This window comes from Artibeus jamaicensis, unplaced genomic scaffold (genome assembly GCF_021234435.1).
Source record: "Artibeus jamaicensis isolate MK-2021 breed Jamaican fruit bat unplaced genomic scaffold, CSHL_Jam_final contig_519, whole genome shotgun sequence".
NCBI classification, from domain to species: Eukaryota; Metazoa; Chordata; class Mammalia; order Chiroptera; family Phyllostomidae; genus Artibeus; species Artibeus jamaicensis.
In genome coordinates this window covers 56,779,321-56,804,504 of record NW_026521871.1, presented here as the reverse complement: position 1 = coordinate 56,804,504, position 25,184 = coordinate 56,779,321, and the positions used below count along the sequence as shown (strand labels likewise).

Sequence of the window (25,184 nt, the reverse complement as noted above, 5' to 3'; positions counted from 1 at the left end):
TAAGTAAAGACCTCGCGCTTTCAATCCCTGACCGCAAACACTGGCGTTCCTCTGCCCTGGATTTCTGAAATTCTTGGCTCGCGACGCCCGGCGCGCGGAGGGAGGAGGAGAGGGAGGGTTCCAGCTGGTAAAAACTTCCCAAAGCAGAAATCCGAGCGGCTCCCCGTCCCCCGCTCCCGGCTACACCTGCATTCAAGGGAAAGAGGGCAGAGGGGTGGGGAGGGTCCCCAAGGGGTGGGGGCGCCCTCCAGGGGCGGCTGTGGGCGGCGGGCCCCCGAATCCGGCCAGGTCCGAGCGAGGACCCGCGCGCGGACCCCGGACTCCCCGCAGGACGCCACGCCCCACCCCGCCCGCGCAGCTACTTAGAGCCCCGCCCACTGTCCAGGGGATTCTGGGACTGGAAGTCCGTCCCGTCGCCCCAGGGCCGTGGCTCCACGGCCTCGGACTACATTGCCCAGGGAGCTCCCCGGCCTATATAAGGCCCCGAGAGCCGCTTCCAAGTGCAGTAACCATGTGGCTGTACTGCTGAGGCGCTCCCTCAGGCTCGCTGGGGTGGGAGGAGGTGCAGGAGGCGGAGGAGGCAGAGGGCGGAGAGCGAAAGCCACGCCGAGAGGAGGTGTGGGTGTTCCGCTTCCATCCTAACGGAACGAGCTCCCTCTTCGCGAGCATGGGATTACCCGGCGCCTGCTGACCCCTCTCCTCGCCCTGCACCCCCAAACCGGCGTGGCTCCCCGGGTGCCAAGGTAGCTAGCGGCTGGGGCCGGGCAGAGGGCGCGGGGAGTTGCTCCGTCCCCACGACGTGCAAGTTTGTGCCCCGCTCTGTGGGAGTTCTTGGTGGATTTGAAAGCACTTGCAGGCGTTTGTGGGTTCTCTTACTGCGGGCATTTTTTTTTTTCTTTTTTGGAGGGGGGAGTTCATTTGAGGTGAAAAAAAATTTCTCGACTCCAGAGACTGGCTGGCTTTGAGGGCTCCAGGTTCTGGAGCGGAATGGCATTCCCCCAAGTTGGAAACTGTTGCAGCGGATGCAGAAAATAGGTGTTTTTTGTTTTTTTTTTTTTGCGGGGGGCGGTGGTGGTTGCGGGGGTGTCCGGTGTGAGTCCGCCTAAGGAAACCATCTTTCTCCAAACGTGATCCTCGCTCGAGCTGCACGGTGGGGAGAACCGTGCGTGTGTGGGGGCCCCAGTGGGGAGGGTTTTAAAAAACGGAAGAACCCTCGGGGAGCGTTGAGGGCTGAAGTGAGGACGAAGCTCTCGCCCAATGGGGATGCGGGCTTCCGACACTCGGCCTGCGCTGCGGGAAACAAGTGCTTTCCGAGCCGCCAAAACACGTCCGGTAGTTTCAGTACCCCCCTCCCACCCCCCCACCCCCCCGCGGGCCAAGCCGGTCCCTTCTGGCAGTAAGTGCCCCGAGTTACCTGGACTCTTTCCCCACGTGATTCCACCAACCTGTCTATCAACGGAGGGGAGGGGGTGGCCGCGCGTGGGGAGCAGGGTACGGCTCCAGGAAGGTGGGAATTTGGGACATTTCTGTTGGGGACCCACCTTTCTGGTCTCACACGCAGTCTTCTTTCTAAACCCTTAGGAGCTGACTCCAGAGCAGCAGGATTCGCACCCCTGACTGGGCCCGTTTTGGCAACAGTGCCTGACGGAGGGTCAGGTGAGTGGGGGACCCTGGGCTGAGGCTGGAGGCAATGATGAGTTTTTGTTCTAAGCCTGTTCGAAGTCCTCTCTAAGGAGCCAGGGAGATGGGGAATAGAGACGAAAAATGCTCAGTGTCCAAAAGTTGCCATTGCCTCTGGTGAGGACTCCAGGGCCCAGGGGGGCCCAGGGGCAAGTCCTGCCAGCTGTTCTGGGGACAGGAGTGGGAAAGGCCACCACCTGGAGCAGTAAAAGGGGTGCCCGTCGGTGGACTGAGCATTGAACTTGCCTGGCAGTGTGCCGATGACTAAATTCTGGAGGATGTAGTGGATTTCCTCTGCCAAGATGTGGAAGCAAATGTTAACTGCTCCTCTCTTTCAAAAATAGTCACTTTCTTTTTTTCTTACTGTGAATGTGCGTTTAATCAGAGTATGTTGGACTGCGAGAAATGAAAGCGGCTGCTGGCAAATGGAAAGACTCAGAACTTTAAAAAGGGAAGTGAGCGCTTGAAGCCTAAGATAGTAGCATCCAGCCCTTGACCTGAAGCCGTCTGTCAGAATGTCAAGGTCTGTGGTGGGCCCCTGTTGCTCTGGGCCTTCGTGGGCTGCGAGCTGGGGGTTCGCATTTATCAGTAAACACGAGCAGTTCTGGTTTTTCCTCCCCAAACAGTCAGACTGTCCTTCAAGAAGGGGAGGTGCAGGTGCATCTCTGTCCTTCAGCCTTCAAAAGTTTTTTTCTTTTGAAATGGTCAGGAGCAGGGTAAACAACAGGGCGGGGGGTGGGTGTCTTAGGAACTTCTTTAACATTCCAAATATTTAGCCGTTCCCTGGGCTACAATCTTTGGGCTTTTCTAATTAGAAAAGAAAAGCCAGACACCTCATTATAGTAGTCTAGTGCTTTTGTTTCCTGTTGATAAGATCCTCCGCCGGCCGGTGGATTGGGGAATGTGTGGATGTGTGAGGTCTGGTTCCGCCTGGGAGTTCCAGGGACTCGCTTGGCCACATGGGCCCTTAGAAGGCCAAGGACTGGGCTCAGTTCTCCTGAGCGAGCCGCAGGCCCGGAAGGACAGCAGGTCCAAGAGTCTGCTCCGCCCGGTCGCTAAATAATATGGACACATTAGGTATTTGTAAGCCAGGTCCGGGGCTGTCGTCTGTCACAGACACCCCAGGCGTCAGGTCCAGGTGGGGAAACTGAGGGCAGTTGGTGAAATCACCTGCCCAGCGGCTCGAGCGCAGGGAAGCTGGGGGAACCGCAGGGGGGGCTGTGCTGTACCCACAAACGCGCTTAAGCTGGGCGTGTGGCAAGGGAGACACTAGGAAAAATGATTAAGTTCTTGCTGTTGATGCAACAAGTCTTGCTTGTGTCCTGCCAGTGGGAATGCACGGTCCCTACCCCGAGGTAAGAAGGCACCGATGTGGCCACAGGTGTGGGGACAGCAGGCTGGCTATTCACAGCGGCGCTGGTTGGTTTGGGGAAGGCGGCGCGGAGCCGAGGGCCTGATTGAGAGGGAGAGAAACAGAACCACGAGGAGCCTCCGGTGCCCGGCCTCTCGCCCCTGCAGTCCATGCTGCTCACCCTCACTGGGGCACCCCAGCAGGTTCAGGGAGTCGGCCTGTGCCCATCTGAGTAAAACGGGAACGTTTAAACCCCTGATGGTCTCAACTGTGTTTCCCACGCCAGTCAGTGCATTTGCTGTGCGGACAGTTGTGCAGAACCCCTTCTTCCTTTCTTGCTTCTGTGTGCCTGTTGAAAGTATAACCTGCTCTTTGAATAAATAAAATCAGAACAGAATAGCCTATCGGGCAGGGAAAGTTCGTCATGCTCTGAAGGAATCACTCCTGGCTTCCACTGTGGGCCCGGGGGAAGCTGCTGGGGGGCAGGGGGGTGGTACCCATTTCAACCAAACGGCGCCTTCTGCAGCGGATTGGCGGATTGGCTTCTTTTCTGTTGGAACAAGACGAGTTGGTGGCTTCGCGGAGAAGTAAGTGACATAAGCCACATCTGTTGCCCTTTTCCTCAGAGTATTTTCAACTGAGGAAGACCAGCGTATCACAGAGAGAGGGGGAAGAAACGGCTAATCCAATGGTACACAACCAGCCGACTTCCAGAGGGAAAAGAGCACACTTTTTTTTTTTTTTTTGCAGATTTATAATGATCTCATGGAAACTCTGCCTGATTTCTTTACAAGCAGCTCTTAAAAAACAAACCAATGTGAAACAAAAAAAAATGCCTAATAGCAGCAAGAAGAAAAACAAACGAAAAAAATAAAAGTAGGCCTGGAGTTAGGTTTCTGGGTCAGGCTGTCCTTGGGCCCCTGTGATTAAGGCATCCACACACGGCCCACACCCCATCTTATTTGCTGTTGGTTTGACCTCTTAAAACAAAACACATTGCGTTCGCGGGCTCTCCGGTAACAAAGCCCATGCGCTTTCTCAGTAAACTTTGCTGTTTTACGTTTTTGCACGGCTCTTTCGATGACGTCCATGAAAGCTTGCAGACAGTGATGTGACCAACCTAGTTTCTGTTACTCCTACCAATTGTCATAGGGTCTGTGGTTCTGAAGTGAGGGAGGAAGAGCTGAAAACGCCCCCTGACCTCCCATCACCCGTGGGGCTGTGCCTCAGAGGGAGCCATGCCCAGGTTCTTGCCTGAGCGGGGCACGGTTTAAGGCATTCGGTGTGATCAATCTAGTCCAGAAAGTCTGATACTGGTTAGAGTTGTTACGGTGCCGGTGTTTACTCCTTCATTTCTTCCCTGAGCCCTGTCTTTGAGCCCAGCTGTGTTCTCGGCCCTGCCCCTGGGAGGCTGCGGGCCCAGCTGGGCGGAGCATCAATAAGCGGGTGTTACAGTGTAACAGGTAGTCAACGCTGTGGGGGGAAAGAAAGCAGAGTGAAAGGGACAGGAGTTAAGTGCTGGTGGGGACTGGAGGAATCGGGACCCTAGTGCTGTTGGTGAGGGTGGAAAAGGGTGCAGCTGCTGTGGACACCAGTGTGGGGAGGACAATTGCCTCCAAAAGTGAACCCTAGAATCACCAGATGATCCAGCGCTTCCACTCCCAGGTATAGACTTGAACCGAAAGCAAAGACTGGCACAGGCATTTGCACACTCACATTTGTAGCAGCAGAGCCGAGACACGGAAACAACCCCAGAGCCCCCCGACAGGCGGACAGGCGAACGAAATGTAGCGCCCACCCAGTGGAATGGGACTCGGCCTTAAGAGGAAGGAGACTCTGACACGTGCCACAATACGGGAGCATCTTGAGGACGCTGAGCTAGACAAATCGAGCCAGTCACAGGAGGACAGGTGGCGTATGATGTCAGTCATGCGAGGAACTTGGCGCGGTGGGGTCCACAGAGACAGTAAAACGGTGGTCGTGGCGGGGGGGGATTTGTTTCATGGGTAGAGCGTTTCATTTTGGGGAGATGAGAAAATTCTGGAAATGGACGGTGTGATGGTCGTACAACAACATGCATGGACTTAATGCCCCTGAGACCTGTACTTTAAGATGGTTAAGCCCTGGCTGGTGTAGCTCGGTGGATTGAGTGTGGGCCTGGGAACCAAACAACCACGGTTTGATTCCCAGTCAGGGCACATGCCTGGGTTGCAGGCCAGTTCCCAGCAGGGGACGCATGAGAGGCAACCACACGTTGATATTTCTCTGCCTCTCTCCTTCTCTTCCCCTCTATAGATAAATAAATAAAATCTTAAAAAGATGGTTACAATGGTAACTTTTGTGCCTATGTTACCATTGACAGCAAACAATGACAACGCAACAGGGAAGAGATAAAGCAGACTGGAGTGGGGATTAGAACCAGGGGGCGCTTTTTCTTCTTAATCCATGCCTGAGGAGACATGCATAGATTTTTAGAGAGAGAGGGAGGGAGGGAGAGAGAGACACACGTCGATGTAAGAGAAACCTTAATCGCTAGCCTCCTGTAAACGCCCTGACTGGGAATCGAACCGGTGACCTTTGGGTACACAAGATGCTGCTCCAACTAATCAAGCCACGTGGGCCAGGGGGGCTCTCAAACATGGCGCGTTTGAGCAGAGAGCTGAAGTTCGTCCTGTAGACTCCAGGTAAAGGGACCTTCCGAAGGGAGCGGATGTGACCCCCTGGAGTGGCTGCCACCGAGGACGAGTCCTATCATTCAGACAGGAGAGGGGGTCAAGGTCAAGCAGAGCAGGTTTCCCCGAGGATTTCTAAACGCTCACCGAGTTCTCAGAGTCTCACCGAGTCTCACCGCCACTGAACTACGTCGTACGCCGTCCTTTCTCAAGAGACTGGTGAGGAGGTCAGCGTCACACTCCAGATTTCTAGACTCTGGGACTGTGAAGCACGTGACTTCCTCGGATTGCGTGCCCGCCGTGGGAAGGGAACCCTCTTTGGCAGGTGGCTGGCCTGCCGCCGGTTTGGACAGCACCTGATGGTGTTCGCTCGGGTCTATCCTCACAACCTTCCGCAGCTTGTGCAGTCGTAGGGAGCTCCCCACGGGGGACTCGGACGCTGCTACCCAGCATCTCCCTCGAGGATGTGCAGTTCCAGTTAAGTGATTCTTTCTGGTAACCAGAGTGGACCCTTCCCAAGTGCACGCTTGTAACAACAGGTGCTCTGTTACTTACTGCGTAAGACGCACCTGTTCAGTTACAGGAAAACAGTAGGAAGTAAAGGGAAGCAACACAGCAGAACCGCTCCCCCCCCCCACCATGAGGGCTGCAGACCCCTCCCTCCGTGTGCACGTGTGAAGGCCTGTGTGTGTTTACAGTGCGGACAGAGGGGCTCCTCCGGCACTTCCTGTTTGGTGCGTCGGCTTTTACCGCAGCGTTTTTCTTGTTAAGGAGTGGACGTGTACGTCTTCACTTTTCCAGAGGGGGCGCTGTCCCTCTCATGGGACTGTGTGCCTTTGAGTGGTGACCCGCATGGAGTCACCCAGGGAAAACCAGTTTGTCCAGGTCACCTTGTCTGGGTTACACTGTTTTTTTTTTGTTTTTTAAGAAAACTAAATGGAAGATAAAGCACTATTCAGATGTTGGCTATCTTGTTACAGGGATAAAGCCTAGTAATCACTCCTTCAAATATAGAATTTCTCATCTGTTCTTCATAGTAACCTAATGCCGCATGGTGAGTCGGGTCAAGTACACTTCCTGCTTGTTTGCACTTGAACGAGCAGACACGCGAGTGCATCTGCATTTGAGTGTGTATTTGTAGTATTGGGGTTCTTTTCTTAAAAAGATAATAGTATGTTCACCTCAAGAAAAAAAGCAAAATTTCTGTTGGGAAGGAGTCAAGTCTGCCCTCATTTCCTTGACAGACGTATTTGAAAACAGGTGTCATATTTATACACATTTAACAGTTTGAGTTAGGATCCAAATAAGGTTGCTATGCTACAAATAATGAATGTCTTTTAACGAATATGCTTCCTGTTGCACCTTTTCTTCCCATGTACTGTTTTGTCACCACTGTTCTCGTGGAAGGAACCGGGCAGCGAGCTCTCTCACAGTTTGGGTTCCGCTGCTGCATCGGCGCGGTGTCACTGAACATGTCCCTCTGGCCCCGTATCCACTGTAGTTTGGTAGTCGGATGTACAGGCGGAGGCTTGACCAGGGTCTGGTTTTTGCTGGGGTAGGGAAGGGGCCCAGCTCTCTTGTGTAACTTCACTCGAGGGGCGTGTGATGCGTGATGTGTCTGGATGTGTCTTCTTGTGAATCTAGCAACCACTGGTGTTCACTGCCTCCATCCACCAGCTCACTGGTACTTGTAAAACTTCTGTTTCTTTCTTCCTGTAACAAGATAGCCAACATCTGAATAGTGCTTTATCTTCCATTTAGTTTTCTTAAAAAACAAAAAAAAAACAGGTGGCAAACATAAGGCCCATGGACCGAAGCCGGCCCCCCACCTTGTTTTATCCGGCCCGGTACCTTGTTTCTCCCGGTGGCAGCGCCGAGCTCCTTGCCCCTAGTTACGGAGTAGTTACATTTACACAGTCCTAAAGTTACATCCGGCCCTCTGAAGGCAACCGCGAGGCTGAGGTGGCCCCCGGTGGAAATGAGTTTGACACCCCTGTCTCAGCTGGAATAGTTTGTGTAAGTCTTCTCCTCTCAGTTTTTGGTTGACTGGCATGTAGTTTGTATATGACAGACTGGATCTCTACTTGAATTTCTCTCTGGACTTCCCTAAGTTTCAAAAATGAGGAGTTGATTCTCCACCATGAGCTCTGGAAATGGTTCTCAACTGGGGAATATTGGGCAATATCTGGGGACATGTTTAGTTGTCACATCTGGAGACAGGACGCTAATGGCGTCCAGTGTTAGGGGCCAGGTTCGCTGCCAACCAGCCTGCAGCACAGCCTCCCCCCAGCCCCCAAATTATCCAAAATAACATCGGGGCCCGTGTTGACAAACCCAATGGGTACATTTTTGTGAGTGTCATTAGTAAGTCAGGGATTTAAATATTTCATATACTTTGTATCTTTTGTCTAATTATCTCTATTGATGTTCCAATTGTCCATCTTTGGTCAACGAGGGAGACTATTTAAGTCGGTTCAAAGGACACCACCCCAGTAATCGGCAGTAGCTTCTTTGCTCTTGGAGTGAAGGGACGTTCTGGGTTCATCTGTGCTTCCTGTCCCAGACCTCAAACCAGCCCCTTCTCCAAGGCCCCCCCTAGTTCTTTTCAGCGTGAGCTGCTTGTTAGAGACCCCCACTCGGGCCAGATGGTGCTCTCATCATTCTCATGGAGGTCAGAAGACAGAAATGAGAGTGAAGAACGCTTACCACCTGAACGTTTTGAGTGAAAGCTTTTCCAGAAGGCAATCGGCACATCCTTGCTCTTTTCGGAGGATTTCCGAACGCACCCTTGAACCCTCCACGTGGTCTCAGTTTCAGCCACCGTTCGCTGGGGCGCACACCCAGTGCTCCCAGGTCCGCAGGAAGTTGCTCGAGTTCTACATCCAGGTTTTTCAAACTGCGTGGCCACCCAGGAGGAGGTGGTGACGTCCAATGAGTTGGCCTCAGTCAGTGGATTTTTTAATGAAGTAGACTAGAACAGACACAGTATATTGCTCCCATACTTACAAAAGAACTGTGTATGTTGATCCAAACTTTCTCATTCATTCTCTGTGTGCTATGCACACACACACAGTGAACTTTCGGTCATACGTTTCTTCCTGGGGGGTTATAGTCCAACATTAAAGAAACATTGTCCTCTAGCTTCGTTACTTTGTAGTCACCAGACAAGCAGCACTGGCTTCAGCTGGGAGCCCGTCTGCTATGCAGATAGTCAGGCCTGCCCCCAACCCGCTGAGTCAGAAGCCGTGGTTTTAGCCTGATTGCCGGTGGGGGGGCTGGGGGTCATACACCCGTGGGTGCCTGAGAAGGCCTGCGCTGGAGGGTGCTCGCCTCTGCGCCCTTCCACTGCTTGTCCTGTTTCTGTGGTTACTTTGTTTTCCGTGGCTGGCTCTCACCTGTGCAGCCTGCCCTTTGGCCCCCCAGCAGCCCTCCCATTGCCAGTTCAGCGTGGAGGTTCCATCACCAGCCTGGGGTGGCGGGGGTGGGCCTGGCAGGATGCTCTCTGGCGTGCGTGCTTTGGAGACAGTTTTACTGGCTGTTCAGGCAGAGAGAGGCCGGAAGGTTCAACTGTGTGGGGTCGTGAAGTCGCGGGAGTAAACCTGCTGGTGGACACTGGGAGGAAGTTGTGTGTTTTTTTTTTAAAGATTTTATTTATTTATCTTTTAGAGTGGAAGGGCAGGAGAGAGGGAGAGAAATATCAATGTATGGTTGCCTTTTGTGCAGCCCCTGCTGGGAACTGGCCTGCAGGGAACCGGCCTGCAGGGAACCGGCCTGCAACCCAGGCATGTGCCCTGACTGGGAATCGAACCACGATTCTTTGATTCGCAGGCCCGCGCTCAATCCACTGAGCTACACCAGCCAGGGCGGAAGTTGTGTTTTATACAGTTTTAGGACCTGCTGAGTCAGCTGAACTTCTGGGCTGCTCTGTGTAACCTTCCTCATCAGAGAGGTGAATGGAAGAAAAAAGTCCCACTGGTCTCCAAGTTCCTCAGGGTTTGTTTGCATTTCAGGAGGAGCTTTATCTGGGAAGTGATTGTGTTTTGCAAGAACAGCTTAAAAGCATCCTGTGCCCGTGTTTTCAGCAGAAAAAGCTGATCAACTCCTAGACGTGGGCCGTTCACTTATGTGCCTTGGAGGATGCGTGCATTCATGTTCTGCATCCATGGTTTCTTTCCACGGGTTCTCTCTGCCTGCTGTGCAGAGAGAACACCCCCTCTCAGATGCCCCCTCTTCGGGGAAGCTTTTCCCGATACTGGCAAAGCTTTGGTCATTTGAAACTCCATGGCACTTTGTATCTATTTTCCTCCTGGGCCTTTTTGATCTTTAATCTGGCAAGAGTGCCCTATACATTGTAAATGCTCACAAAACATTTGCCAAGGAGGTTTACTTGTGTACCTGTTTGATCAGCCTTGGAAGCTTCTCCAAAGAGTCTAATCTTTTGTACCGGTCCCCTGATTAGCTCCTTCTGGAATTGGCGTGTTGCTTTGAAAAGCCCCTTTTGCTGGGGAGAGCCCCGTGGGGGCCGTGTAGATATGCGTGAAATGGCCCCTTTTGATAGCTTTTGAGATGTTGCTGTCTGAGGGTGTTGCACTCGGGGGACCGAGTGTTCACGGGGGTGGGGTGGGGGGTGCGAATTAGGGAGTGAAACAAGCCGCTGTCGGGTTGTAACTGTCCGGGCCCGCCTGACTGCAGGATGGCGGCTTGAGGACAGCATCACCTGCCTCTTGGGTGCAGGCAAAGCAGGTGACATCTGTGCGTCTGTATCCTCTTCTGTAGAGCGGGTGTTGAAATGCCCGATTCGGGTCGTTGCTGCCAAGTGGTACAGTAAGTGCTTGTGGAGGGTTAGTGAGTGAAACAGCCACATTCGTGTCCTGGATCGGCAGGTCTCACCCCGAGGGGTGAGGGTGCTCCCCCACCCTGGGCTGGGGGACACTTGGCTGTGTCTGGGGATGTGTCTGTTGTCACAACTGAGGGGAGAGGGTGCTGCTGGCATCCTGTGGGTGGGTGGAGCCCAGGGGTGCTGGTACACCTCCCACAGCACCCAGGACCTGACCCACGACCAAGGATGTTGCGCCCCAAAATGTCAGTAGCCTCGGGGCTGAGAAACCCTGATCTAGAGTGATTTTCCTGGACTTTGTGAGACTTTTGCTCTCCCCGAGGATATTAACCTGACTTGCTTTGCTGGGTTTTTGTTGTATTTTGTTAGTGTTTGTGGTTCAGGCTGTGGGCAGAGGGGGAATCTCCTTGGGCTGGGCTGACTTTCACTTTTGAACAAACGCCCTCCCTGTCCCTGGGCCCCCAGCACCAGCCCTGGTGTCAGGAGCCCTGTGGTCTAACTGTGGCCACTACTCGGCTGTGTGATCACCAAGAAATCACTGTTTGTTTGCTTTTCTCCCTATAAAACGGGGAACGGGGGCTAAAGGAGCCAGCCCACGCAGCGTCACGCTTCCCGGCTGCCGGCTCTGAGCTCCGGGCTAGCAGGCGCTCCCGTCGGCCTAGAGGGACAGGGGACATGGGAGCGCACGGCAGTGCTGTCAGGTTTTCTGAGAAGCGACTGTGGATAGCGTGCTGCTCCGGGACAGGGTGTGTTGTGGACGTGTTTGCAGAAAGGCCGGTAGGTTTCTCTCTGTGTGTTTATCTCTGGTGTCTCCAGCGAGCGACAGCGCAGCCAGAGAGCGGCACCGTGACAACTGCTGTTTCTGAGGTCGTCCGAGCGGGGGCCCTGCTTTAAGTCGAGCCTTCTTCGGGGGTGACGTCCTTCGGGACTGGCCGAAAACGAAAGCAGAATGTGACTTTCTAGGCCCCGAGAGAAGTGCCTTTTGCCGTAGGATAAATGGTCCCTTGCTGGGGACATGCTGCATTTCTGAGGCCCGTGCGATTGGCCAGCCCCCGAGGGGGGCGGGCAGGCTGATGTGCACAGGGGTCCAGCTCGGAAATGCACTGCGCATCCTCCTTTCCCTGTGAAGACGCCATCCTCAAGTCCTCGCTCAAAGGAAGTTCCCGAATTAACCGTGCGAGCGCCTGGCACCCGAAGCAGAGACCCCGTGAAGGGAACTTTGCCCTTGGGTTGGGAGGCTCCGCTGGGAAGGCAGTGGGCTTTCTCTGCCGGATTTCCAGCCGTATGACCATATATGTGCCTGGGCCAGGGTGCTCCTCAGGAGGGAGGGGCCTTGGCCTCCAGCCAGGACATCGATCCAGTGCCAGCGGCTCTTCCTTTTTCTGGGCATTCTCTAGCTTTCCCTCTGAAAGGCCCTCTGGTGCTCGAGGCTCTGCCCGCGGGGGCTGCTGGGCCTCAAAGGGAGGTGGTGCCTTTGGTGTTGGCCGGGCTCTGGCCCTCAAGGCCTTGCCAGGTTTCTGGGGACCCAGCCTCTTGGAGCTCCAGGCGCTTTTGTACCTTCACCCCTAAGCCCTTCTCTTGGCTGCCTCCCTTCAAAGGAAGCCTTTCGTTTTGTTCTTTTAAAAGTCCTTCTCCAGGCGAGCAACAGGACAGCCAGCACCCAGAGGCCTGGGCAAAGGCCCTCCGTGGTTTTCAGGAGGTGGAGGTGATGTGGTTGTGCTGGTGAAGACCAGGGGAGGCTGCTGGGTCTCCAGGGTGACGTTTTCCAGCAGAAGAAGGACTTCTGGTGCTTTGGGGCCAAGTGGCGAAGCTTGGTGGCTGAAGGGCCCACACAGCGGGGGCTGCGTGGGGGGCGGTGCGGTCACCCCTTCTCACCTGGTGGTGCTTTGAGTTTGGCCAGGAACAGTGGAGAGAGCGCTCTGCTGGAGTTGGCAGTGGCCTGTTCAGGTAGAGCCCCCCACGAAGTGTCCCTTGTGTGTGTCCACTCATCACGTGGACCTGCGGGTCGGTGCCGCGGACCCTCCGTGGACTGGGAGAGGTTCAGGAGCGCAGCCTCGGAGAGGAGGGATCGCAGCAGACTGGAGGAAGGCGGATGGGAATGCTTCCTCCATGCAAATACGCCCATTATTTCTTCCTCTTATTTAATCCTCACCACGGTTGGACGAGGGCAGCCCTCCCTCTGCTGACGAGGAAACCGAGGCCCAGAAAGAGGACGCGTCTTGGTCAGGGTTACGCACCTCCCGTCCCACTGGGACGCAGGCGGACTGCTGACCCCAGCTGCTCTCCTCTCCTCTCCGACCTGGCCCCACCCGACCGGACCCCACCCGCTCTTCCTTTCCCACCGCCGGCTTTCCGTTCCTGAACCCTCGGGCTCTGCTGCCTGGGGGCCTCTGGGCCAGCTGCCCGCGCTGCAAAAATGCTCCTCCCGGGACTGCTCTGTGTGGCCGCCCCGTCCCGACCCTCACGTCTCAGCTCGGATGTCCCAGCTCGTTCCTCTGACCGGCCAGGTTCTGGCCGCTAGTCGGGTCGTGCGGTTTCGACCCTCTTTGTGGCGGTTTCCACGCTCTGGTTCGTCTCGCCCCTTCGAGCTTTTCTGGTTTGGTTCCCGTCTCCCTGCCTTCACCAAGTGACAGGCACTGTGAGAGCAGGAGCCTCACACTGACACAGTAACATGTTTCTCAATGTTTAATAACTGTTTCCCAAAACAAAATCAAGAAGGTAGTGAGAAGAGCGGCATTGCCGTACGCTTCACACAGCGGTGGAGGGTGGGTGGGGGTGTGTGGCTGGGGCCGCGTCACAGACCTGCCCACGCTTCGGTCTCTTGGGGCGTCACTTGTCCTGCGGCCTCAGGAAGACCCTGCTGGGCGCCTGCAAGACCAAGTGGAGGGGCAAAGATGCCTGGGCGTCGCTGTGAAAATGGTTTCGACTTTGCAGACCCCCTGCAGGGGGCCCCGTTGAGGGCCTGGGGCTTATACGTAATTTGAAAGCATGGGGGGGCGGCTGGGACCTCTGAGCGAGGGGGACAAGCCGGAGGCTGATGTGGCAGAATGAGGCCGAACGTCCCCCAGTCTGGGTGTCGTGTCAGCCCTTCGTGGGCAGAAATACCTGCACCGGGTTCATTTAAGCTGTTCTCACAAAAGAAAACTGCCTCCCGCAGACGCTCCTCCTGAATTGCAGAGGGACACTGAGAACTTGGAAGCCACAGTGCTTGTCTTGTCTTGAACCTTGCGTTCATCTTTTTTCCTTTTTAATTTTTTATCCTCCCCTGAGGACTTTTTTTTCATTGTTTCTAGAGAGAAGGGAAGGAAGGAAGAGAGAGAGGGCAGGGGAGGGAGAGAGAGAGAGAGAGAACATCGATTGGTTGCCTTATACGCGCTCCAACCAGGATCGAACCCGCAACATGGGTTCTGTGTGTGCCGTGTGACTGGGAATCAACCCGCGACCTTTCGGTTTGTGGGATGACCCTCCGACTGAGCCACACCAGCCAGGACACGTTCATCCTTTTCGGACCAATAGCATTCCATCCAGCAGGCCAGAAGTCCCACTCGAGGGGAGGACCGCGGAAACCTAGAACGTGTGGGTTCCTCTCTGTGTCTGAGAAGAACAGCTTCAACTACGAGTTCCTTTCTGGCTTTCACTCTGCAGCCCTGACTCGGTTCTCCTTGTAGTTCTCGGTCGGGCCGGCGTGGCTGCCTGCTCAGTTCCCGGCCCCAGCGCCTGCCATGTTCACGCCCTCCACACCCCCCATTACTGAGAGTCAAACTCTGTAGCGCCCCAGGGCCAGGCAGCTGCATCTGAATTAAACGGAGGCTGGCCTGCCATGTGTCCCTCACGTCCGCATGTCTGTGGGTCCGGCCATCGACTGCACTGGCGGCCAGTCGGCCTCCCGGGTCCCCGCCTGCCCACCCGCCCTGAGGAGCAAGCGACGCCTCAGGTGACTTCGCGGTTAATGAAGGTGTTCTAATTTAGTCTCGTTTCAGGAGCTGCTAACTTTTAAATTCCAAACTGTGTGTAGGCGAAAGTTGAGATTTCTCTTCTTTTTGAAAAATGAATATAATGCAATTAGTTAAGTGTGTGCGGGAGACAGAGATGGAAAAAATTACAAGTGAGTTTTCTGCCACAAAGCTTTTAGAACAGAAAGAAATATTCCAAGGCTTATCTCAAGCTGCTTAAAATGAAGTGAACACATTTCTTTTTTCAGCGAGGCCGGGCTTTGCCTGTCTTAGCACCAAAATGGAAGAGGTTCTAAATATTGAATTACCACCCCTTTGAAGAGGTTCCCGCCCCCAGCAGGGGCCTGGTTCGGCAGGAGAAGGGGGAGGGGAGCCGGCCCTGGCTGTAGGGTCTTGTGAACCAGGGCCGACGATGGGCAGTGAGTACCAGCTGCCTCGTGCGCTGAGCGAGGATCTTGTGCATTTGCGTGAGTCCCTGCACGCTGAAGAGATGGGACTCGCGTATCAAAAGAATCACGAGTTACGAGTAGAAGTGAAAGCACGCTTACTCCAAAGGAAGAAAAGTGAAATTTCACTTTCACTTGAAAATGCAAAAATGAGTGCTCCGTAAGGGCCAGATCCGCTGCTGGTGAGATTGTGTGGATTCAACCTATGCTCTGGTTCGTCTCGCCCGTTTGAGCTTTTCCGGTTTGGTTTCTGTCTCCCTGCCTTCACCAAGGGACAGGTACCTTGAAAGCAGGAGCCTTCATTGTCTCCTGGGACCTACAACCCCCCACCTGCAGTGGGGGTGGCACCTAGTAGGTGCTCAATAAATGTGCTGACTGGAAAGGAGGGTTCAGGTTCCAAATCGGTATTCATTAAATCTACCCTATACCCTTGGGTAGGTTGTGCGGCTCGGCCCCCACAGTGCCCCAGCAGGTAGGGAGGGTTGCCCTTCCCCCTTCCCGTAACCCCTCACCCCACATTTTGAAGGGATGAGGGAGCTGAATGAAGTTCAGAGAGGTTATGCAGTTTGCTTCAGGACACACAGCTGATGAACCTGACAAGTGCACCCAGGCCTTCCACGTCTCTTTCTAGCCGACTTGGACACACAGAAGGGGTGGGGGGGGCTTCTTCTCAGGGATAGAAATTGGGAATTGTTTTGGGGTCCAAAATTTCTCATAGAAGTCTGTTGAAAGGGGCCAACAGGTCTCGCTCCTCTGCCTCTCACCCAGCAGTGTGAGCTGGGCTCCGCCTCCTTGTCAGAAAGCCCACCAAGGGGTTCAGGTTCGTTCAGGCAGCAGAAGGCTCCCTGTGGTCACGCCGAACCCAGTGTGGCTGCTTGTCCGGGCTGGAGGCTGGGGGGCCCCAGAAGAGCTATGCCACCTGCTCTCGGGGGCTCACAGTCTAGGGGTGCAGGCGGGTAACTGAGCAGCTTCAGGGCGGGGTGGTGGGGGCACTGTGGAAAGAAGTGCCTGGGGCATGGCTGCCAGATCGGGGGAGTCTGGGAGGGCTCCCCGGAGGCGGTGACATCACACGGGGACTCCAGGGGTGTCTGGAGTTACCCCCAGTGGTGGTGGGGGACGGGAGCAGGGTCAGGCAGCCAGCCTAGCGCATGAGCGGTGGGCATGAGTGGAGAAAGGTGTTGGGGCTGGAGTGTGGAGGGCGGGAGAGAGAAGGGCGTGGGGAGGGAGGGGGATCCAGGGGCAGAGCCCGGGTCATGGAGAGCCCCGGAAAGATTTGGGGAGCTCTGAAGAGGAGGGGCGTGCTCTGGCTCCCAGAAGGCCTTGCAGGCTGCCTGTGGGAACAGGCCGGGGGAGGACAGAGGCAGCCTGGTGGCTGGGGAGGCTTGCTGCGGCCCAGCCAAGTGAGGGCGCTGGCGGAGATCCGGCTGGAGGCAGAGCAGTTAAAGAGAATTGGAGATTGGAGGAGTCAAATGTAACTGAACATGGAATTTTACTGATCAGACTTCCTCGTTCCCATCTTTCGTGAATCTTTACCGGGCACCTACCATGGACGACGCATTGGTGATGGGAATACAATGGTATGCAAAGCAGATTCCACGGCAGGCGGGCCTTAAATCAAGAAGGGCCGGCCTGGGCAGGCAGGGGCAGCAGGGGCTGCAGGAGGAGCAGGGCAGTGGCCCCGGGGCAGGGGTGAGGAGAGCGAGTCCTGGAGGCACTCTGGGCGTTGTGCTTTGGGGGTACAAGGAGCCGGCGTGGAGGTGGAGGAGGAGGAGGAGCAGGCTGGGCAGGCAGGGGCGTTCTTTCTGGTGCAGGAAGATGCCGCGGACATCCAGGGCCCACAGCCCACCAGCCGTTGGCCATGAGATGCAGATTCGGGAATCTCCATCCCGTAGAAGGCTCTGGAGCCAGCAGAGAGGAGGAGGTGAGCGGGAGGGTGTAGCGAGGCGCAGAGCATCGCAGAATCTGCGACCACAGAGCCGCCGCCTCTGATTCTGTTCTCCGAGGAGATCTTGGATTCGTGTTTTTATCTTTGCCTTCCTTAAGAATAGAAGCAGGTCACTCAGGGAGCGGGCACAGAGACTTGCCGCCGAGCCAGCGAGTGGTGTGAGGCTCGGCCAGGCTGCCGCAGCCTCTGCCCCGTTTGCCTGTCCACCTGTCTGTCCCGTCAAGCCACCTAGAGAATCCTGTTGTAAGAGGCACCTTAGCCCCGCAGAGTGACGGCGGTGGGTCTGGAAATGGCTTCTGTGGGTTGCACGCTCACTCCGGCCCGTACTTGGCTGTGTGCTTCATCAGCATGATCCTGCGGAACCTCCTGCCCACAGTCCGAGGGAGCGCCTTGTATCACCCCCATTTCATGGGTGCAGCAGGCGAGGCGTAGGGACCTTACAGACCTGGCCTATAGCGCTCCAGGGTCGCGGGACCGGGCTGGCTTATAGCCCTGGTGCTCTGGCCCTGGGGGTGGGGGTGGGTGTGGAATGAGCGCTCCCCAGGCCAGGCCAGGTCAGGAACAGCAAGGGTGGTATGGTTTGCAACCAGCCAAGTTGTACGGAGACATCAGAGAGCCTTGCGGTGTTCAGAGGTGTTTGAGCATCAGAGAAGCAGAAATTCTGGGGGGTGGGCAAGTCCGAGGAGACCACAGTGTCTCCTCACCCAGCTCTCTGAACCCCAGAGCAGATCCCAGTGCCCGGGGGTCCCCTCACTGGGCGAGGGGTGTGGTTACACGCGGTGCCCGACTCCAGCCCTTGGTGCATCTGCGTGTTAGGAAAGGCCCGAGTGCCCTGCTTTGGGAGCGCGGCTTTTCTCCACAGGTGAGGCGGTGGGGTGGGGGGGGCGGTGATTATCCTCCCTGAAGCAAATGCGCCGTCGCAGGTCCCATGGGGTCGCCCTTTCAGCTGTGCTGCTCAGCCGGTGTTTTAGTTTTATGCAGGAGAGCCTTTGCTGTGCGGAGTTTAAATTGTGAGGCCCTAGGACCTTCTGGAATTCCACTTCATGTCCTTAAAGAAATACTAAAAAAATTACTAGCACTGAGCAGTGAGGCTGCCAGTCCTGTTCCAGCCCCTTTCTCTGCGCTGCTCCATCTGTTTGGCATAGCAGCGCCTTGAAGGGAGCTTCGTCCTCATGTTGCAGATGAGGAAGTGGAAGCGGAGAGGTTAGGGGCCGGGTGGCCGTGGGGGCTCATGGCCACAGCTGTGTAAGAGAGAGGTTGGGGTCCAGGAGCAGGCAGGTGGCCACCGGCTCAGGGCATTAGCAAAGAGGTCTGGGTGCCCTGTTTGTGGCCCAGGGTCATGCAGCTCCGGGCAAGTTGGCCTGGGCCCTGCTTTTCTCTTAGGTGGTTTCTGCACCCCCCCCCCCCCCCGGTTGTGTGAGCGACACAGGGACTCTGGGTACAGCTGGTCCCACCTCAGATCCAGAAGCAGATCTCTCCCGCCTGCCTCTGCCCTGCAGGGGGCTTCTGGAGGCTGCACCAGGCCCTGCTCCAGCCGGCTGCCATCCTCTTCCTCTACCGGCGGCTGTGCACCTTCCTGGCCTTTCTTTGCCCTTCCTTCCAGGACAGCCCTGGTGACCGCAGGTCCCCCTCCCTCACTCCTCCTCCCCCTCCGCCTCCCCCTCTGCCCCTCACTCCTCCCCTCCCCTTTCTCCCCACCCCCACTTCACTACCAGGAGGTGGGGGGAGACCTCTGAAGGTTTCCAGCCAGAAGGTTTCCAGCCAGACCCGGAAGCCTTCTCCTCGGTCCTTTGTGAGGGACGTAGGTCGGGACACCCCGGGGGAGCATCTGTGTCCCTTCGCTGCCTGCCCCCGGCCCCCGCACAGTTCCTGTTGTGTTTTTAAGTGTCCCCTGCATATTGCCAGCTGAGGATCATTAACTGTGGTGGATGGACCGGTCTGTTTGGGGAGGGGTGGGGGCACGTCAAATCTGGCTAAAGGGTTTTTGCTCGTTTGTCTAAGCTTGTGGGTCAGGAAGAAGACACTTACTATAGTTTTTCTGACTTATCCAAGTGCTGTGTGGCCACGGTAGAAAAATTAAATACTGAAGTAGACCAGTTAAGAACTAGAGCTGTGGCCCTGGCTGGACAGCCCTGTTGGTTTGAGGGTCACCCGGATAGGCCAAGGTTGTGGGCGCGATCCCTGGGCAGGACACGTACAAGAGTCGACCAGTGAATGCATCAGTAAGTAGAACAGCACATGACGTTTCTCTCTCTCTGTCTCAAATCAATAAAGTAAAAAATACTAAAAGAAGAAATCAGTCCTCCATGTCTCACCCCCCAGAGAGGAAGAGGGGGTGCATTTTCCTCCAGGTTCGGGGCTCCTCATGGATGCAGAGCCCTGCTGAGGGGCCGAGAGGAGGGCCGAGGTCGTGACCCTGGCCTTCCTGTGCAGTGACCGGGAGGGATGGCAGAGTGGGCCCCGTGCTGTGGTCATGAGCCCCGTGCGTGTGGGAGGGCTGGTGAAGCCTCCGCCCGACCGTGTGTGCCGTCCTGTCTGATGTGTGTGAGCCGTTCTCATCAGGAACGGGAATGGCACAGACTCAGGCAGCTGCTGCCACCCACGCCAGGCGCTCCCGCCCCGTCTTCTGGGAACCAAATCCTGGCTACCTCTCTGCCTTTGGGGCCTGGTGCCTCCGGTCAGGTAACCAGCTGGAGAGGGGCTTCCGACAGCGGGGTCCCTCTGCTGTTTCCTGGCCTGGGCTCTGCAGGGGCAACCAGCTCCCTGGAGGGGTACGCGCAGGAGGCGAGAGACGGGAGCCCTGGATGAGGCCCGGGTGTGCAGATGGGGATTTCGTCGGCCTCCAAATTCACACAGAGCTGCTTCCCAGCAGTTGGTGCCAGAGAAGCACGCCGGCTCCTTGGCCCGTTCTGACCCGGCTTTTAAGTGCACGCACACAGGAAGCAGGCATGCATTTAAACTGACCCCTTCCTGTCAGTCTGCGCAGCCTTTCGGATGCTGCTGGAAACATCGGTTTCCCTCTGGGTGTAAAATGTGCCGTTCGGAGCAAGTGGCCTGATGGTCAGTGGACTTGGATCTGGAGACGGGCTGAGCAGTGGCCCCTGTGCACGTGTGTGTGTGTTTCTCCGAGGTCGTGAGGGGCTGGCTCAGTGCTGCTGCTCTGCACACAGAAGTGCATGTGCAGTGAAATGCTCTGGGTCCTCCCCCCGGAGGTGTTGGGGATGAATTAGTCGCCCCTTGCCGCCTCTCAGACGCAGGGAACTGCGGTTCTTGAACAGTCGGTGTGCAGCCCTCCTCCTCCTGCTGAGGTGGGGGGGGGGGTGCTTCTCTGCAGGGTCCTTCCAGGAAGGCAGCTTGGCCTCTGCAAGGACCCAGAAGGTGCTGTCAGGAGAGAAGGACCTGGAGGGAAGACGTGGGAGGCGGGGCTCTGGGGGTCTGGGTTTGCAGGAAAGGTCAGGGGAAGACCTGCACACCGTGCGTCTACCCTGCAGGTGCCTGTGGGGGCACTGGGGGGTCCCCTGCGGTCCACACCAGCAAGCATACTGCCTTCCCACACAAGGGACTCGGGTCTCCAGGTCAGCTCAGATTTCTGCAGTTGACTCCCGCTCCTCAGTGCTGACGGCCCTGGTGAGGGCTGTTCTGTGAGTCGGGGCAGTGTTTTTATTGGGGGGGGGTGCGTAGTGATTTGTGGGCTCTGTAGAGATGCCCTGGAATTGATGAGCTGTCTCTAGGACTGCCCCTAACTAGCCACGTGCACTCCCAACCCGGCTTCCTAGCGGACCTGAGCCTCATCCTCACCTGTGTCGGGAAGGGTTCGGACGAGTGGCCCAGGCCCTTCCTCCCTGCACGGGTGTTTCTGGTGAAGGATGAGAAGGAAAGACACTGAAAAAGCACCTGGGAGAAGCACGTCCCGTTTTGGCGCTCCCAGAAGGCCGTGGGGCTTCCTGGTATTTGTTGAGAGGTTTCCTTTCGTTAGGCTTCCTTTGTGGCTTCAGCACCTGGCCCTGGGCACCTCCAGGCCTGAGCTTTCCACCAGGTGCTTCCTTCTGCCTCCACATTCCCCGAGGCCACTGGCCTGTGTTAGTGTTTTCTGGGTCAGACTTGCCAGTGTCTTTCTTGCTGCCAAGTTTGTGGCTGAGTTCCCTGCCGTCTTTATGGTCCCCGTTTTAATATCGAGGGCCCTCAACGTGCAGGATTGGATTTCCACATGGTTGTGTTCGAAACCAGTGTCACTGTGCTCGGAACGTCCTGAAACCCCGTAATTTATGGGGGAGAATATGGCCGCCCACGTGCTCGCTTGGCTCGCTTAGGGGCCCGTCTATCACAGTCTCGTTTCAGTTTGTCAGTGGGGCGCTTGGGAAGCCGGCGCTAAGCCCCGCCAGCCCTAGTGGCTTCTTTCCCCTCCTCCGAGCCTGTCTTTCTAACGATGTTGCCTGTTTTGCTTTCTCTAGGATTTTGGAGGCAGACATGTCTGACAAGATGTCCAGTTTCCTGCACATTGGAGACATCTGTTCTCTGTATGCGGAGGGGTCGACAAATGGATTTATTAGCACCTTGGGGTAAGAGCGCGCGATTTCTCCTGCGGCGGAACTTGTGCGGCCTCGCGATGTCAGGTTGGAAACTGATCTTTCTAAGAAAAGAACGCTACCACCGGTACTTGGGCCTTTACGGGGGGAGTTGGGATCATGCATGCAGAATCCCATGTTCGCTGCGGATCTATTACCATTTCCCCTCCTTCCTGTGGAAGGGGGTGTGTATGGGGTGAAATTTAAGATTGGTGTTGCAGACCCTAAGAAGGGCCTTTCAGCTTCACAGACCCTGTCCTGTCCGATGGCGCCTCGTCTGCCGCAGGAACCAGGCCCGGGGCCGCTCGGACGCAGACGTCCTCCGCGGTGTAGCTTTCCCCACCGCAAGGCACCAGTGCAGTAGAAAGTTGTACATCTCAGTCCTGTACATCCAAGTTTTGTCCTCTCTTCCATTTGTTTAAAGTATCCATTATTGATTATGTTACTACAGTTGTCCCAGTTTTTCCCCTCTGCCCCCCTCTGGGTGGTACCCCCTTCCCTCCAGCAGCCCCCCTTCTTTAGTCCATGTCCGTGGGTCGTACATACAGGTTCTTGGGCTTCTCCGTTGCCTGTACCATTCTTAACCTCCCCCTGTCTGTTTTGTACCTGCCGGTTATTCGGCTTATTCTCTGAACCTTTTCCCTCATTCTCCCCCTTCCTGCTGATGAACTCCGTGTCTATGATTCGGTTCCTGGTCCGGTTGTTTGCTCTTTTTTTAGGTTTGGTTGATGATTGTGAGTTTTTTTGTCATTTTCAATGTTCATCATTTTGATCATCTTCTTTTTCTTAGATAGGTCCCTCTAACATTTCATGTATAACAAGGACTTCCTGGTGATGAACTCCTTTAACTTGACCTTCTCTGGGAAGCACTTCGTCTGCCCTTCCATTCTAAATGAAAGCTTTGCTGGACAGAGTGATCGAGGTTGTAGGTCCTTGCTTTTCGCCACTTCGAGTACTTCATGCCCTACTCCCTTCTAGCCTGTGAGGTTTCTTTTGAGACACCTGTACCCAACTTTGAGCAGGACAAACGTGTTCCACGGTGTCCTCATTGGCCGTGTCCCACCCTCCTGTCATCTGGCAGAGGAGAGGAGAGGGGACAAAGCTCCAGAGGCAGGCGAAGCAGAGCGGCCAAGTTCAGAAGGGGCAGGGTGGGGCAGTGCTGTCTGTGCAGGGAGGTTAAGGAGGGTCCTGGGGTGGCCTTGTTGAATCTGGCAAGATCTGCCCTCAGTTAGACAGAGGTGGGTGGTGGAGGAGGCCAACAGCGGCCCCAGGAGCCTCGTTCTTATCGCAGCCAGACACTGCACCTCCCTTTAAACCACAGCTGCTCTCGAGCAGGCCTGCTCTCAGAGTGGGCGCGGTGTGTGTGGGCTCACGTGGGGTCACAGCTCTGAGGGACCCCACTGCGCAAAAATTTCATCTCCCAAAGTTGTCTGATGGAATACTTTCTACGGCTCTTGGCAGAGAGGCCTGTCTGTCACTGGGGCCTCCCTGATGGTCCCTTTCTTCTTTTTGGTCTAGTCCTTCCTTCTTCGGTTCCTCGTGGTGGAATCTCGCGCCCTCCTTATATTTCAGCAATTACAGCGACGAGACCAGTGGGCAGCGGCAAGCCCCTTTGTAGGTCCCGAGGGCGCTCACCGCGCTGTGCCCGCACCTCTGCACCCACGTCAGCCCTTCCATCCCCGAGCGCTCTGACAGCGAGCACTGTCTCCGTCGCTGCTGGCCGGGGCGAGACGCCCGAATAACAGAGAGGCGCAGGCACCTGCCCAGGGTTTCCCTGCCGGAAGACACGGCCTCCAAGACTGCGCTCGCACCGGGGCCCGGGGTGGGGCTGGCCTTCCCTGCTGGGCTCTCCTGGCCGCCCCCCTCCCTGCCCCCAGCTCTGGACCTGGATGCCTGTCCACCCTCAGACCCATCTTTCCTCCCTGGCCTTGATTTCTTCAGTGCTGCCACCTGCCAGTCGCCCAGGCTTACGAATGGGGCGTTGCCCAGCCCCACCCTAGGGCCTCTTCTCCCCCTGCCTTCTCTTCCGCTGCCTCTGCTCTTAGAATCCCAAGGCGGAACGCGTTCTTTGCCTGGGAGAGTTTTAGTCACACGTTACAAAGGAGCGGATGAGAGGGCCCTCCTTCCCGCCTTGGGGGACGGCGGCCCGTTTCTGAGTCTGGGGCGTGCCTGCCTCCTTCAAGGAGCATTTGTTTCCCTTGCGTCCCTGCCTGTAAAGTCGGAGGGTTATCGGTATAAAAATGGACTTGGGAAACTTAAGTTGGGCCTTTTTCCCCTTTTGATATTTTTGACCTCCGTGGAGTACCTGTGATGGATGACAACGAGGGGCCACACCTTCTGTGGAGCTTGGTGGTCAGGCTCCAGTCCGGTCCCGTTTCTGTAGGTGGCGGTCACCGCCCTCTGAGCCATGGGACTGAGTATGGGCACATGTGCCAAGGAGACGGCTGCCGAGTCCCCTGTGGCTCTTCTTAGAAGTGTCGGCCCTCGGGTTGCGTCCCAGACAGAACACGGCCATGGTGGGCCTGGGTGCCGGGCGTCCGGGGTGGAGCTGGTTCAAACATGGAGTCCAGGAGCTTCTCCCTCCCCAAGGAACCCGGGGACCAGGAGAGCAAGGTGCTGTCATCCCGTCTTGTCCTCCAGCCCCAGCGGGGGAGGGTGGGGGGGCCTCGTGCCTGCCCCCCGACCTCGTTTGAGAGCTCGGTGGGACACCTGACGAGTCCAGTCCCGCATCACCCTTCACAGGGTGTGTCAGGTCTGGTGGCCTGCTGTACGGACACCACAGGGACTCAGGGTGGCGTTTTATGTGTCACATTGTGCTCTCGACGTGTGCGTAGAAACTCAGTCCAGGACCGCACTGCCCGGATGCAGGGGCGGCTGTGTCTTGGAGCCGGAGGACGCAGGCTGCTGCTGGGCTGCTCGGGACACTTGGGTTCCCCCTCCCCCCCGTTAGTGCTGAGCCCCGGCCTGTGTGGGAAACGGGGTTTGCCCAGGGCGTCTTTTGGGCCACAGTGCAGGTGCTCGCTGCTCTTGTGGGCGTCAGAGAGGACGGGGCGGAGGGCAGAGAGAGCCTGGGACAGAGAGGCCTGGGGGTCTGTGGAGAGGACGGGGCCCTGGAAGATGGGAGGGAGTTTTGGAGGGAGCAGCCGAGGACCAGCAGCACCTTGCTCTGGGGCAGAGGCAGCACCAAGGGGCAGAGGAAACCCCGGGAAGGACACCGCAGCGCTTGGCCGGGAGCCAGCCATGTGGTCTCCGAGAGGGGGGCCGGGCCTGTGTGCCTGTGGCAGGGACTCGGACGCGACCTTGACGCTCCTCCCTGCCTCGCGCTTTTTACCCGCACGGCACAGATTCTTCAGTTGGCTCTCCTGGAAGGATTTTGTGAGTTAGAGGGTTGGTGGGTCAGGACCTCACGCCCCGGTCTGTCCTCCCTGCACTGGCAGTTCCCTCGCACGGAAGTGCCCCGTCTTCCTCTTCCCACGTCCCAAACCCCCGTGGTTCCTGGAGGACTGAGGGCCTCTCTCTTCTGCCCCTACTGCCCCGCTGGCCTAGGGTGCAGGGGGTTCCTAGGTGAATCCTCTCCCTCCTCTTGCAGCCCAAATTTATATTCTCCTGGTCGGTTTGCTTTTATGGTCCCTGCACTAACCTTGAGCTGCCTCAGGGCGGGGCCTGGCTCCTACTGTCCTTGTACCCCGGGCCCAGCCAGCCTGTACAGAGTAAGCCCTCTGCAGCCCCTGGGGC

The 25,184-nt window shown here is 56.5% G+C and overlaps 1 protein-coding gene across 4 annotated transcripts in view; it reads left to right on the top strand.

Moving 5' to 3' along the window:
* The first annotated feature begins 518 nt into the window (after positions 1–518).
* Positions 519–25,184, top strand: part of ITPR1 (inositol 1,4,5-trisphosphate receptor type 1) — a 219,212-nt gene continuing 194,546 nt past the window's right edge. For all 4 annotated transcript variants that reach the window (XM_053668939.1, XM_053668940.1, XM_053668938.1 and 1 more), the window contains exons 1-3: positions 519–743; positions 1,582–1,656; positions 21,336–21,443. In XM_053668939.1, the coding sequence (XP_053524914.1) occupies positions 21,352–21,443 (92 nt within the window). In that variant the 5' untranslated portion in view covers positions 519–743; positions 1,582–1,656; positions 21,336–21,351. The remainder of the gene's footprint in view (positions 744–1,581; positions 1,657–21,335; positions 21,444–25,184) is intronic.